We start from the raw sequence: 16,583 nt of genomic DNA, 5'->3' as shown, positions 1-16,583 counted from the left end.
CTTGGACACTTCGTGATCAATGCCGTACACAGAATTTGCATTAAGGAAAGAGAGGGAGAGATCAGGTATCCAAGCTCTTAGGTGCTTGAAAAGCATGTTTATAGTTCAATCCTATTCCAGCCTCCGCTAAGTGGGCTTTTGGACAAACACTCTACGCATGAGTTTTCTCAGTTTCCCCGCTTCACCCGACTTTCCTGATTTCACGATTTCATTAATTATTAATATAGTCTCTCTCTCAACCTCGAAACATAATTGTGGGACGTTAAACCAAGAGTCTTGTATGAAATTGTACTTTTCGATCATGATATTGCTATCAATTTGAGGTGGGTGCAAAAAAATTCCCTGTTGGTAGTCCGTGGTTCTTAATCATTAATTTCCTACTTCATGCTTTGTGACATTTTTGTGCTCGTTTTTCAGTAAACCCTTCACACAGAGCAAGAAGAAAACAAGGAACCTAGCGTTGATGGAAGACAGTGGTGACAGGCAGACAGTGTGTAATCTCTAATTTTGTAGCAACATTACTTATTGATTCATGACTAATTAAACACTGCCAACCTTGTTTCATTCCATTCCACCTACCTCGTTTCCTCCCCTTTCTCCTCTCTGTTCATAGAAGTCAGGTCCTACGTCATACATTTAGGAGTTGAAAACGACTGTTCTAGATAGTGCAATGATTAATATTGTTGTTTATCAGTTTCGTTCTTCCTAACTTTCCTTCCATCATACCTTCTGATCATAATGTTATAATAAGTTTGCATATCAATATTCTACTTTGTTTCTTTCAAACTGTAATAAACAAAATTGTTTATATCCTTTCGCTTTTCATAAACCTAAATGCCTAGTGATGCTTTACAAGAGAGAAGGACAAATTAGACACGTGCTTTGCATGGGTCTGGGGTGTGGAGGCAGGGTATCTGCTGTTGAGGAAAGTCCAGAGGAAATAAAGAAATTGTCAAGTTTAGATCAAGAAACACAAGCAAAAGTCAATAAATTAAATGTGTGGCCCAGAGTTTTTCTGTCGACCGTGATGAACAGCTGTAATCAGTGATGATAGTGTATAGAATAAAGACTTGATAAAAGTTTTCCATCATACATTCAGGCAAGAATAAATTGCTCGGTTTTAGAATGTAGGGTTGTGTTATATATAGAAAGTAAATTTCTGAGGCGTAGAGTTTTTTTTTTTTTTCCTTTCTTTTTTTTTCTCGAAGCTCTAGTATTGATATAGGCCTTTCATTATTATGTAGTACCTGAACATTAATTCAAAAGGTCTTTTATAGTGTCAAGAAATGGGTGCAACTAACCATTTACTAGATGTAACATCATTCGTAGTATGTGATTTCATTGGGTATATAATCTTGTAAGTTTCTCATGAATGATCCTGATGGACTGAATTCTATCCGCAACGTTTAAAAAGCTCATAAAAAGAATTATTATAGTCGTTTCAGATGACAGAAAATTCTTAAAATGTGATGCAAAAATATAACTTAATATTTGCATTTATTGTAGATCTGGCAATTCCTAATGGAAATGCGACTTCTAGCGAGAAGAATCAAACCCCTAAAAGTACAAAATCTTCAAGAAAGGTGCGATTCACCGGTAAGTGTCTTTGCTTTTTTCAGTAATCATAGAAAGATGCTTATGTTGAGTTATGAGTATAAAGAATTATATGAATAATCATAATCGTGAATGTTTTAGGTTGTAGAACACCATTTAAAAAATTGATACCCAGTTGAAATATGCTCGTAGCACTGCTATTAAAAATCTTACTTCTTAAGGATAAGATGCCAAAGAGCCTTACACCAGAAAATTAAGAAGTATGCAAGTATATATCTAAGTAATAAATGTAGCCAACATTATGTAATTCTTATACGCGCCTTCTGCTCAGAAAACTCGAATTCGGTTTTCGGTGGTTTGGATCGCACGTTAAGCTGTGGGTCCAAATCTCATATAGCTTCTGTGCTGAACGGAACGTTATATTCCAACCAACCTATTGGTCGAGTTGGGCAACACTGCTTAAAATGGCGAATTTGTAGGGAATGTTTAAAATGATTGTTGCTTTCTTTTGCATCAAAGTATAACGTTACACCAATAGTAATTGGTAGTTGTAACTGCAATAATTTTAAGCAGAGTTGCAAACCTTACCTATGTTTATCGTATCGGAACGGTTTGAGATATCAAATTGCTGTAAATCGTATTATTAATTTGGTTGTTTGGTTTGATTATTAATTTGGTTTTGATTTTATATATACCAAAAGTGTATATATATGATGTGCTTTGCATGAAATTTGAAATTTGGAATTTTCTGACAGTGCCAATTTTAAAAAAATAAACTTTATATTGAGATGGCAACACTGTTAACCTGGTGATATTGCTGAGTATATAAAACGTTTTCTCTCTTCTAGTATTTTCTTCATACAAAATTTCAATTATTTCTGTCAATTAGTTTGAGTTACAACGAGGGGTCACTTTGTGGTTCAACCTATATATATTTATTTAGAAAAGCTTATGCCACGTAAATATAATGTATCATGTAGTAAATACGAACTTAAGTACAAATTGTCGTGATAATCTTGAAAGGAACCAATATGTAATAAAACATTGATAAACGTTACAGAACAATACCAACCTTATATACTCTACAACTGATTAATATTTGAATTTCTTTATCTCCTATTGATGTAGGTAAGAATTGCATTTTTGTACAACAGAGAGCAGCAGTAATCAATGCTGCAACATGGATTCGCAGTTTAACTCTCGGGAAACAGAGGAATAATTCCAGTCAGGGGCGGGTTAAGGCTTTTGGGGCCGTGGAGCCGACTATTTCAAGGGAGCTCTATGTTAAGAATATCAAGCGCATCAATTTTCTTTGCTGTCTTCCACAGCCTCATAGGCTTATCGAAACACCGAGAACTGTTTTTTAGAGCCCAGACGAGTTAAGTTGATTTTGAGTTTAACGTCCCGTTCAGGCTATATGAGACGTGGACCTACTGATTAACGTGAAATCCGAACCACATGAGCTCCGCCGGGAATCGATCCCGGGTCTCCCACGCCAAAGGCGCGTACGCTAACCGCTTAGCCACGAGTGAGCTCTAGAGCCCAAACGAGAAATCAATTTTATCCTAGAGGAAATTTTCATAACAATCAGTTTCAAACACCTATGTATAGAAATAATTATAATTATTTGATATTATAAGTATTTCATATATTAATTGATATAATTATCAACAATTTTCGAATCTGGCACAAACTCATCCCATTTGCTCTTTTTGTGGTCATGGTTTACACATAGAAGATGCGTGTTAGTTGCGTAAACAGTCTTTAAACGCATAATGTCTGTAAATCTGGGAAGTACAAATAACACTATTAGGAAATAAGGGTCATGTTGTAAAATCCGCCATTACTACACGAAATATGATCTTAATGCCGCTATTGATTGAAAGTAAGAATGCTGATGCTGCATTAGATTATGCTTCGCAGATATCAATAATTAGAGGATTTAGATTGATATAAGGCTAAAATATTAAATATAAACACACGAATGTGTAAGATCTCTCCACATATTCTTATATAAGTTAACACCTCTGTATCATTTCTAATTGTACTTTGTTAGATTAGATGGTAGAGCAGCCTACAGCTGAACCTCGCCTCATGAATAAAGGTATTTTCAATTCAGTTCAATAAAAGAAATTACTCAGAATTCATTTGACAAAGAAGATAGTAATAAATGTTTCAAAATTTATGGGAGAAAATTTCATCATGCTTTTCGCGTGTTAAGTATTTTTTCCCAAAACAATGTTAGGGAATGACTTTTTAGTATCTCAAGAGAGCTCAAATTGATTTGAATAGGAACATTTTATTGTTAAGGAGGTTTGGAAAACCTCGTAGATTTACTCTAAGTAATAAGAGACATTTCAAAGGAATTGTCACTACAAGCTAATAAATCGGTTTGTAATAGAGGCCCAGAATAACTCACTCCCTCACAAAATAAATATCGTGAAGACGCGGATGGAAGAAGACAACTCTAGCGATACCGCGAGCGGGAAAAACAAATAGCATGGGTCTGTATCCTATAATATAATAAGTTGATTGCTCTATTTTAGTGTTAGAGAGGGCTTTTGGGGAGGGGGGCTGGAGCCTGGGCTCCATTGGCTCCGCCCTTAATCCGTGCCATGATTCTAATAGATAGTTTCATGGCGTAACCAGTGGGATACAAATGGTTACTCGCATGTGGCCGACAGATTAAATATCCTACTTGAGGATATACTTAACGAAGTTTTAATATTCAGTTGTTTTCTTTCCATACATTATCCGATCACGTGCAAGAATTCGACTACGAGCACGGCGGCATCGAAGGTAGGAGCGTAAGCCTTATTGTGATTAGCGAATATGAACTCGTTTAACTCCAATTGGAAATGGTTATCTGTAGGTACAGAGTTGGTCCCAATTTTCCCATTTTCTCCTACTCAATTTCATTCTATCAATTCGTTCATTTTCATTCATCTATCTATGTAGATCTACGTATTATGGAATGTTAGGTTTCATTTAACAGTGTGCCTAGTACCACTTTAAAAGAGTTCTACACTGCGATCTCGACCAATGTTTGTGAAACTTGTAGTTTGTTGTTTACATTTCCTGAATTTGAAATGTTACCTTCTACTCCATGTCTCTTACTTATAAAGAAATAAATTCTTTATTATTCCTATTTATTTTATTGCAGGTTCAATCGAGAAAAGGCAGAGTCATTCTCCATTGCCTGTAACTCCATATGTAAAAGTTAATGAAAGTAAGTATCAATATTTACATAATATTAAAAACTTTATTCCATGCTATGTCTTTAAACTCTCTAATCCTACGCTATGTCTCTGAAAGTGCAAGAAAAGTGTATATAAATTCTTTATAGATGGTTGTCACGATAATGGAAACACCTAAGAAAACTGCAATGTAACAAATTAATATGGTGTTGTACCACTTTTTGCCATCAGAACAGTTGAAATATGGAATGGAATTAAAATGATCGTGAATAGTAGCAAGAGGAATATTACCCCATTGTGCGTGCAGTGTATCACTCAGTCCCGTGAGAGACAATGAGGTGGTAATCTGCACCGGATTCATGTGTCCAAAACGGACCACAGATGTTCAGTTCCAGTAATTGGGCGAACTAAAGGAGGTGTTAAACTTTATCACGACATTCCTTAACCCTTTCGCTGCGAAATTCGACTTCAGTCGAACTAATACAAAATATTTCGTAGCGATAATACATTGCATTGTGCTGCCAACGACAACGATTCTTTGAACTAAGACAGCGTTATACGAATTATTACGAGATTCTTGCTTCATTTGGTAAGATGTGCTTTAGTGCTAATTGGAACAGTAAGTTATGGCATCTAAAGAAAAGACAATCAGATAACTGCGTTGGTGTTTAATTCCGCATCGAAGTGATGATTTTTGACCACAATTCAACTAAAAAAATTTTCTTCCTGATAAGTGGCAGTACTGAAATCTTAGGGCCTACTGGATGGATTACTATAGAGTTCTTTCTTGACGGTAGCAGGAAATACTCTTGCCGAACGTCATGCGGAAACTATGAATGTTACATAAAGAATTTTCAGAAAATCACTTTCGAAATAGGCTGGCAACACTGACATATGAGATGCATGGGGTGGATGAAATACAGAACAGACGTCTTTTGATATTGGAAAATATACTGATATCGGATTGGCTGCGAAAAAACTGAGGGGTTCAGAGAATCATAAGAACGGTCAATAATGAAATTTACCTAGAAAATATCAAAACTAAGAAAATAGTATAATAGGGTGGCAACACTGGCAATAGGAATGTGCAGAGATATCGGGTACAACAAATATACCTTTCTCAGTTCTTGTAGTGATATTTATATTAAGTTACCTACTCCTACGTTAAGAAAATACTACATTCTCTAGCAAATAGTTATACACACTGTTGTAAATAGGTTGGCAACACTGACAATCGGACGTGTCAGGAGCGTAACAAACTAAATAATTTGCATACTGTGGTGACGGAGTATTTGTACAACGTTTGGCTTCGATTCTAAGACTTATTTTCTTATGAATAAATGTCGAAATGTGGGGATTGGCCTCAAAAATAATAATGCAGTGAAAGGGTTAAGCCACACCAGAACAGCTCCAGCTATATGAATGAGCGCATTATCATCTGGAATATGACGTCATTGCCTGGAAACATCCGGACCGTAGAATACACATGGTCCCCTAAAATGGCGACATAATCATGGGCACTGACGCGACCGGTAAGCGTCAGCACAGGACACACTGAAAACAGGGTATTGTGGCCCACAGTAGTACAAAGCCGTTGCCGTGTTTCATGGTAGTGCGTAGATACTGTGGATCACGCTTCTTCGGGGTCCGCCACACACAAACACGTGCCATGGTTTATTAGGTGAATGATGACTCATCTAACCATATCACACATTTCCAATCAGCGGTCCATGTTGCATATTCGCGACAGTATTGGCATCGCGCCAAAGCGTTATGGTCCCTTATCGTTCCGCTTATGCAACCTGACGTCATGTCTGTCATGTAATTCACGGCGGACTGTAATTATTGTCGACACAAGATGTGGGAGGGGCTGTTTGAGTTTCTCCAGCACTTGCAGCGCAGTCCCCTGAATTTTGGGCGGAACTTGTCACTGAGGATTTTCTTCCGACCAGTGTTCCTTTTCGTCGATGTAGTTTAGCCTTGAGTTTTGTAGACAGTTACAATCGTAGGCATAGTCCCTTGCAATGCACCTAATATACTTACCACTTTCGTTATGCTCGCATCACTTAACCCAGCGCCAACAATTTGCCATGTTTGAACATCAGAGAGATTGGCCTTTTTACGCTAACACCGTCTACCCACTTCACTGAACGCTGCCGTTCTCCTGCTCACGTAGTACGGAGTTTGCCCTAACACACCAACACCCCGGCGCTACCACCATACCACTCTTGGCAGTTGCCAAAACCAATGATCCTCCCCGATTCCGGTTCCTCATTTTATTACAAACTTTTTAGTCATTAATATGAAATCAGATGCTAAAATTGATTCTTCTGCAATTAAAAGTACTATTTGCTTATATCACCCTTGTCACTTAGGATGTCATTTTCAATAGGAAAACATATTAACAGTTTAGTCTAAAGGGTTTTCCTTTCTTTCTTACCATCAGCACTAAAACTTTGTAACATACTTGCATCTTTTTTTTTCTTCTTCTTCTTTCTTCATGAAATCTTTGTCCTCAAAACAATACTTAGATACTAAGCTTTCATATGAACCCATATTCAAGGTGTTGTGTGGACGGAAGGGCAAAATCGAAAACTTTTCAGCCTCCTCTTAAAATGTCCGTATCTTCGAATCATTTATTTTTAGACATAAAAGTCAATATTTAGACTTCCCTTTAAAATAAACTATGATTTCAGCGTTTTTATATTTGATCTACAAGGGAAGGAAGAAAAAGTAGTTGAGTGGTTCACTAAGATTTGCATATCTCTGAATTCCTTGGGTTTAGGGACTGGCCGTTCTTCGCATGCAGCTGCTCCTAGTAAATCTATACAGTAGGCTTCTAAACTGAAATCGCGTCACGCTTCATATATTATTAATATCCAGAGAGTGAGAAAAAAAAAAAAAAAAAACGTGACTTATCATTGAATTCGCACCTATAGAGGAATTGTTGTGATTGGTTATTTCATCCATTTATCATATATGTACATTACTAGCTTATACACTAGACTCTCGCTAATCCGGCGCACATCGAACCAAAAACACGTGCACAATGAATTATCGTGCGCATGCGCAACAATGCTTATCATTGCGACAGTTAAAACTTAGAGGCATGTTTCATAATGAGTGATACTACTCAAGGACTAAGTTTTCTTTGAAAATTAATGCATATTTGGATTTAATAAAGTACAGTACACTATATCAAAATAAGAAAACAAGATAAATAAATCAATTGTCAGACACTCAATAATCCGACACTCATATGTGCCAGGAATGGCCGGATTAGCGAGAGAGTAGTGTATTTTAAATACAGTATTACAGAATTGAAAGAAATTGATAAAAATAGTTAAATTTGTGTTCTACTTTGTGTTGAATTTATTCATTATTATTATTATTATTATTATTCTGTACTTTCGAGATACGTATACGCATTTATGGAGAACTACAATTTTCTGAGTTTTTGTGGCATATATTCAGCAAGCTATATACAGTCACGAACATAAATAAGTACAGGTAAGAATCTTTATTTCTTATGGCTCCAACCTCTGCTTATTTATGTTCGTGGATAGTCCACCACTCTATTTAATAATATACGCATTGATTGGGTGCCATTTGTATGATTAGGTCTATAAAGGAAAAAATACTAATAGATACTCTTGTACATATTCATTTTTTTTTTTTTTTTTTTTTTTAATAAGTTAGTCAGCATGATTTTTCTATTAGGAAAACTATTATTATTTATTTTAATTGCAGAAAATCGAGCGAAAGTCAGTCTTCTACCAGGCATGGGAGAGGTCCCTAGTCCATGCAGTGCCTTTGCGTCTGGAGATTTAATTTCGTGGGATTCGCCAGGTGATATGACTATATGGCTATTATAGTTTTTGTTCATTACAAAACTTTTAACTTTAAAACTATTTGTCACTCGAATTCAATTCATATTTCTGAGATTATTATAAACATGCAAACCTTTTTGTAATATATTCTGTAGTTTCATGTCTTTTAGGATGCTTTGTTCTCCAAAGTCCATAGTTCTTTGTTTTACGATTTGAAGGAAAACATGAAAATAGCGCGAAGTCTATTGGGAATGATAACCTCTCGAAAATAACTCTTAACACAAATTATTTAATGTACTGATGGGATGCAACTCACTTTAGCATCCATATTAACTAGACTCCTTGTCATTCTCAGTACATGCCCATCACTGAATTTGTACGTTGATTCTGCACTTACATTACCGGTATCATTTCTGTCCCTAGATAAAACATGCAATTTGTTTTCCCCAAATACTACCATGAATTTATTTTAGAAGAACCCTCTTGAAGATTTGATGCACTAAAGAGCAGTCCCACAATGTGTAGTCTGTTGCTGCTTTGGTTATAGAAGTAGGTGGTGAATGATAAACTCATTTTGAATCTATCCTATGCTGAAGGTTTTAGCTAGAATTATTCGAGGGTGAAATTCAGAATAATAAAAATCACTTCCTGTTGATTATGTGATATTCAGTGTTTGTTTCGACGCTACATATATATATATATATATATATATATATATATATATATATATATATATATATATATATATATATATATATATATATATATAAACACTAGTACTCATACCAACTCTAACATTGACTATTTAGCTTCACTTTAAAAAACTTTTCTTTTAAAACATTCTATATTCCGTTTTTAATAAAATAACTTCAGATCAAACAGCTGTTCATCAAAACTGGTTTCCTTATGTTGTTGAATCTCCTTGTTTTTGTGCATATTTTTTACAATTGTTTGGTAATTTTGTTTCTCAATGTTTCAGATTCTGTTCCACCTCGAGTGAGAAGATCGTCAAGAATTAGTGTACAGAAGAATTAGCTGTAATACAAGATATTTGAGGAAAAATACTGCGATTTTTATTTTTAAAAGACTGATTGCTACAAATTTTGTATTGTTTAGCTCTAGGTAGAAGTTGTTTTCTTGTTTACAAGCTATTTCCTATGAAACAAAATTGAAATGTTTGTTTCAGTGTTCAATATATGATGGTGTAAACCGCAAGATCTAAAGTGTGAAGTTCTGTATTAAAATGAAAAAAAGTTTTATCATGGATACGTGATATTTAGCTCATAATTTTAGCAAGTATAATGTGTGAGGGGCTATGTTATATATTTTTTTCTGTAAGAAAGGAACAAAGATTTTAAAAAGAAATGTATATCGTAATTGAATATGTTTTCTTACAGAAAAAAGCATATTTTTTAAAAGATGAAAATGTATATCGTAATTGAATTTCTTTTTAAATAATTAAACTTTTATTTACATTGATGTTTTTGAAAACATAATCGTGAAGTCATTTATAATTAATAGAAAGTAATGGGTTTTATTTTCCTCAAAAAAAAATTACTACCTAGTTTCTTGATCACAGTAGTAAAACTTTAATATTGTTTGGATAGGTTTTTTTTTATTATTATTATTATTATTTATTTTTTTTTTCATTGGAAATGAAAAAAGATAGTGCATTAATTCTACATGACCGCATATGATTTAAGAGAGAAAGAAGTAGCAATCTGAGTGAGTGTCATTTTGGTTTGCGAGCTATCTTTCAGTTGATAATTGCATAATCAACGTTTAACCTGTTTTGGGAGATTAATTTTGGTTATCACAATGAATTAACAAATTTTTAGATCGCTTTTCGAGAATGTAGTTTCTAGATAGTTGGCAATCTTCCCTGGCGCACGTATTTTAAGCCCATGGTCAGAGATGTCCAAGTACGGTTATAGCGCAGCTTTCATGCATGACTTTCAACGAAAAACATTTTACGTATTAAGAAACTTCGCTATCCTCGAAGACTTAATTTCTCGTAAGCAAATAAGTAAGTTCTATGTGATTATCAAAATTAATATTATCGAATGCCTGCTTTGCATTAACTCTAACGGATGACTTGTCAGTGCTTAACATGGGATTTTAAAATACACACGCTGGATTACAGTCATTGTTTTACACATAGGGTGGCAACAAGTTCTTATTAAAATAAGACAAAACAAATTTATAAACGAGCCATGAAGCATGCAGTGCAAGAATTGCAATATGCCGAAAATGCATAAAATCCAATCAAAAGCATCGAAGATGAAAATTTGACTATTAGAAATCTTAAATTTTAAAATTCGTTGTGCGGGTACTCGACTATTTTGAATCCATGTATTTACACTTTTGCTAATTTGTATCTCTGAAAACACTAATTTTTCAACTTATATTTTTGGGGTTTTCTACTTCCTAAGTTAAAAAAGTTAAACTACCTTTATTATTAAATTACTAGACGAAATGATGTTTGCACAGGGAGAATACTTTATGTAAAATATTTGGAACACCTCCCGTGGGAGATATATGTAAGGGGGAAGAATTTTGACTTAAACGGCATCAGGAGTGTCAATCAGCAATTCCGAAAAATGTTTTTATTTTTATACGTTTTCCCTTCGTCTCCCCCCTCCCCTAATGCGAAAAATGTGCTAAAAACCTAAGTTAGACTAGAGTCCATTCACATACTCAAATTCATCAAAATCAATCCCGCAGTCCAGGAGAAGTTTCCTGTCGTATATTATATTTCTATATGAGGATGAATAAAGATGTACATTTGTACAAACGAGCGAATTTCAACATTAAGCAATTCATCCGAGGATGGCAAGGAAACATGTCACTCTCTGGCCATTTTCTGCTTTTCGCTCCGGTAGTTGGCTATATTGAGAAATATATATATATATGCTGGAAAAAGTTGATGATGCTTCACTCTATTTGGCCCTGTTGCTTACGAGCAACGTCGCTTTCTACTACATTATACGCACACTTGATAACTTCACTGTCACAGTATTCCTATACGTGATTTACGGATCACGTGTTTAGATAGATTTAATCTTCTACAAGGAACAATCAAATTCAATGCTGCAGAAGCGTTATTTCCAGAGTTATTCATTTTCTACTTTCTCGGTCTATAGGAAGTTACTTCGAAATACTCAAGATTATAATTAACCACGTTACGGATATGGTTTGTTCACAGCAAACATGATTAGCTACTTTAGGGCAGTGTTGCTTAAAATAAACATCCCGTATGTTGTATCTAAAATACAGAAGTTTTAGGAAAATTACGAAATTGTGGTAAGGAAGACCTGTTTCAACCATAAAAACAAACCAAAACATTTTTACGAGAATTTCTCAAATGCTTAAAACTCCCTATTTAGTAACGTAAATTGAATTCATAAGATTAAAATTTGCTTATCTGTACAAATGTACACTCATGTCCAAAATGATTGTCGCATATCTATAACTGTCTTCTTGTAAGAATATAATTTGATAATGACTTTATAGGGTACTTTTAATACTGATACTATGTGTATAATCGGGAAATGTATATTTGAGGTAAATTTCATAGGAAAAGAATTATAAATACGAAAATTAGAATGAGTAAAACAAAATGTTGCTAAATGGCCAAGAAAGTTTTATTTTCGTTTTATTGTTCTTATTTACTGCTCTTTTGACATGAAATTTGCCACATACATGTCTTTGCCAATTATACACACACTAACACTAAAAAGAAATATCGAACGAATTCGTTATCGAATTATATTCCTACAACATCATATTTACAGATATGCGACAATAATTTTGGACATGTGTGTACATATTATGTTTTGCCATCCTTGTACTATATTTACGTTTATTAGCAAGGAATTTGTCTTCACCGTACCAAGATAAACAGATGTACAAGGGCTATTTGGGTAGTGATACGTAGGTTTCTACTATTTTGATAGAATTGTCGTACAGATGGCGCTAGTGTTTATATATATATAATATAATATAAACATTTATAACAACTAAGTTTTGCAGATTAATAAACTTCTCAGTCTATAGTCCCAATTAGTAGTTTTTATTCTTTTGTTCTTTTGTCACGAATGCAGTCTGTGTCAGTTTTATAAAATACTTTGAAACCTGCGTCTGGTTTTCCAAGCAGCCGCTGTTTACCTGGGTACTACTGTACTACAGAATTATGTGTAGTGTTGAAAGTACAAACCAAAGACTACTGTTTTGTCTCAGCGATTGTGCACAAGTAGTTGTCTAGCTGGCACATTTAAATGTAGCTGTAGTTCTAGAGATCATGATTTTATTTTAAAAGTAGATTAGATGAATAAGAAAATCAGCTTCTAGCATGATCTCCTTGTATTTAAAACAAATTACATATATGTTTATTTATTGTATATATATAATAAAGAGGAAAAACTTTTTTGCCAGTTTAAGTAGAGAAGTGGTCTTTCTTCTTCGTATTATGTAACCCTTTATTGATGTACAGGATATCCCGCGATGTATTCAAAAGTGTTTGTAGATGTTTTTATTACGTAATAAGTTCGTTCTGGAGAAAGAAAAAGTATTTAAACTTTTCCATAACTTTATTTTCAAATACTTCTTGTTTTTACCTCTTCCATGAAAATAACAATTTTTATAATCCTTGTATTCATCTCTTTTGCGGTATTTAGGGTAAAGAATCCTCGGAAAGGGGGGGGGGAAGAAAGGGAATAAATATTACGGTGTATTGCATAAGATAAAGATATGAAATTTTTTACGTAAAATAAGTAGTATAAACAATACTGTGAAAACCCATGGTGATTAACATCGATTTGTTTTTCTAAGAAATGAAAACGGACATTTGTCTTAATTTGTAAATATGGAAATTTAGCACTGGAAGACTCATCTATTGCAATATAAACAAGAACATAGTTTGAACACTGTTACAGAAAATTTGATCAAGCGAAAACGAAGTTGTGCGTGGTGCTTGCTATAGTGTAACATTTTCGTGCGTTTTTTCGTAGCATGAGAATGAATTTTGGTTGAGTATAGTAGTTGTAATCAGTCGGAGGAACAGTGGAGTGATTTTTGGTACTACAGTTATTAATTCTCACGATTTAATATTTATTGCCAGAAAGGCTTGTGCATATCATTGTAGTAAATTATTATTATAATTATTAGATTTGTTATATATGTATAATCTATTACCAGCTTTTCAAGAATTAACAAATACTGCTACTAGCCAAGTGTGGATGATACTGGTACTTTGTATAAAATTGTCAACTTTACGAAACTTTTATTTTTTTCTAATTAAATTATTAAAATGTACTTTTATTTGTGGTTTTTACTTCCGTAAATTTTTGACTCGGTCAAAATGTAGAGGTATCAGTGTTGTCAGAGATTCTGCTTTTACATAAGATTTCTTTCGTGTCCATTAGGTTTCAGAAAAAATCTAAAATTGTAGAATAACACTAAAAAATAATTGATTTCACACTAACACCATTCGTACAACAATACTACCAAACTTCATTAAAACGTCTTAAATTTCATGCGTCTTACACTGATGTAGTTTGAGGTGTAAGAGACATGAAATTTAAGACGTCTTTATGAAGTTTGATAGAATTGTACAGATGACGCTAAAGTGGAATCTGTTATTTTTCAGTGTTAATCTACAATTTTAGATATTTTAACTGCGGCATGCAAAACAATTTAATGTGTTATCAACCATTAAACGTATTAATGTAAATGCTATCCTATATCTCTGTTGAAAATAAATAAAATACATTCTTACGACTTCACTTGTAACGTTATAACGTATGTTACCAGCTTTGTACATCCTGTAAACTATATTCTTCCTCCTTAGATTAGTGTTATAGTGCCTAACATTATATACTTTTTTCGTCTAGTTATCACATATACCACACAATTTTGGTTGCCTGCCACGATGTTTTCTAACCTTTTGAGCTTTCTAGATTAATAGCCACTACGTTACTCCAAGTTACCGTTTGTTGGCTACTTCAGTAACTACCCTCGTTTTCTGAGTACGTGATGAATACATCGCAGGATATTGTGTATATGTATCTGTAACATTTTCTTAGAAACAACTTGAAACATATCAACACACATATCAGTTGTAGTTATTTTGTTCGATATTGTATATATGTAAATATATCTTTTATATACAAATTGCCTTTATGTAGGCAGGAGTGCATATTATTTTGAAGGTTTTTTTTATATGCAAAACTTTATTATTTTTACTTCATAATCAAACAATTTTATAGAGCTAGAGAACAATGAATGCGATCTACTATGTATGTAGTTTGTGCTTTGCATTCTTAGAGAAAACATTGTTCGAAGTGAGGTAGGAAGTTACCTGCTAAACAATAGATTTTGTATTGTAAAATGGTAGATGATGATATGAATGTGCTGATTGAGAATTATAATGTGAAGTAGAATAGAGTACAAACATTGGTAGTATCATTGGTAAAGTTTCCTTATTTTCATGTTCAGCTCAGATATGTTAATACCTTACAGCCGTGTGCACCAACGAATTTCAACTGTTGAACGACATTCAATTTTAATTTGAATGGCAGATTTTTGGAGTTTAATTTCGTTGATCTTGGTTAGTCTGCATTACTGAGCATAATTTTCAATGACGCAGCAAAATTCCTTGAACTGCGTTCAAGCTAGAAAGTTTGAACTCACATTAACATTCGAACTTCGTTAGTATACATGGCTAATAGTAGTGGATAACTGTACGTATGTAATGTGTGTGTGTGTGAGTGTATGTATTAAGACAGCCCACGTAAATTTTGTCGATATGATACTTCATTTTGTCGTGTAAAATTTAGTAATATAAAATAAATCAAAATTAAGTTTAATTTCTGTCGTTGGATTTAATACATAAAAGCCCTCACTTTGATCCTTCTTGTCAATAATATTGTCTATTCGATTATACCCTACGTTGCAATTAGTCACCGGAGACCCATATCAGTTCGTTAATCCAGTCTCAGCAATTTTTTTTTTTTTCCGCAGTGACATCCACAACCCTTTGAGGAAGACTCACCACGAATTTGCAATGTGTCGACGGGAATCTTGGCTCACTCATACTCCAAAGCGGCAAACAGCTGAGTGGTGGTTTACAGGCGGCATGGCCTGGCTCTCAAGCGGCGCTCCGACCTGTCCCAAAAGTGTTCAATGGGGTGGAAATCAGCTTTGGGCTGGCCAGTAAAGTTTTTCCACACCTGTCCTCGAACCATCTGTTTATATATAAATCCTGCTGTGTAAATGGAACATTGTCGTTCTGAAACAGGTATGGGTCAATACCGAATTATGCCCATAATTTCGGTAGCGCAGAATTGTCTAGAATTGTGTGGTATGTTCCGACATTCAGGTTTCCTCGAATTAAAACAAGAGAACCAAGACCATACCACCAAAAGCAAGACACCATGATGCCACTTCCGCCAAATTTCACTGTGGGTACAATACAGTTCTGTAAACAGCGTTCTCCGGGCATTCGCCATATCTGATGGCGCGATTCATCACCTTACCATGGGATGGATTTCAGTTGTTTGAGGGTCCAATGATGGCGTTCCTTGCATCACAGTACTCACTGTCGATCGGGGTATCCGAAATTGGTTTAGAAATACTACGGGTCGAATGTTCAAATCTGTGGGCTCCAATGATCATCCCTTTCCGCCTCATTCAATTCCCGTTGTCTGTTCATATTGACTGCTGTAGTTGATATAAATGTATTCTCGATCAGTAACGTTTTTTATAGGTTGTGTGATGTGTACGGACGATCTCAAGCATTTTTTCAGGGGTGTCCGATGATAAATGGCCTCATAGCGTAAGCCGAATCTAAAACTAAAATAGGAATGAAATTTCTTAATGAAGCATAAAGAATATATTTTCTTGCAATGAATAGTTACAATATCTGCTAAATTCAAGCATAAATGATATAAAATTTGCTTTTCTCTTGATAAAACTAAAATTCACTATAATTTTTTAAAAAAAT

The 16,583-nt window shown here is 34.3% G+C and overlaps 1 protein-coding gene across 2 annotated transcripts in view; it reads left to right on the top strand.

Moving 5' to 3' along the window:
- LOC145671344 (uncharacterized) overlaps nucleotides 1-15,447 on the top strand; it is a 128,847-nt gene extending 113,400 nt beyond the window's left edge. For both annotated transcript variants that reach the window (XM_081740380.1, XM_081740379.1), the window contains exons 15-18: nucleotides 1,507-1,596; nucleotides 4,718-4,783; nucleotides 8,502-8,600; nucleotides 9,561-15,447. In XM_081740380.1, the coding sequence (XP_081596506.1) occupies nucleotides 1,507-1,596; nucleotides 4,718-4,783; nucleotides 8,502-8,600; nucleotides 9,561-9,616 (311 nt within the window). In that variant the 3' untranslated portion in view covers nucleotides 9,617-15,447. The remainder of the gene's footprint in view (nucleotides 1-1,506; nucleotides 1,597-4,717; nucleotides 4,784-8,501; nucleotides 8,601-9,560) is intronic.
- Nucleotides 15,448-16,583: the final 1,136 nt, after the last annotated feature.

Source organism: Thermobia domestica, chromosome 15 (genome assembly GCF_964235325.1).
Source record: "Thermobia domestica chromosome 15, izTheDome1.hap1.1, whole genome shotgun sequence".
In the NCBI taxonomy this organism is placed as follows: Eukaryota; Metazoa; Arthropoda; class Insecta; order Zygentoma; family Lepismatidae; genus Thermobia; species Thermobia domestica.
Note: the sequence above shows the minus strand (reverse complement) of the source record. Positions and strands in the feature narration are given on the sequence as shown.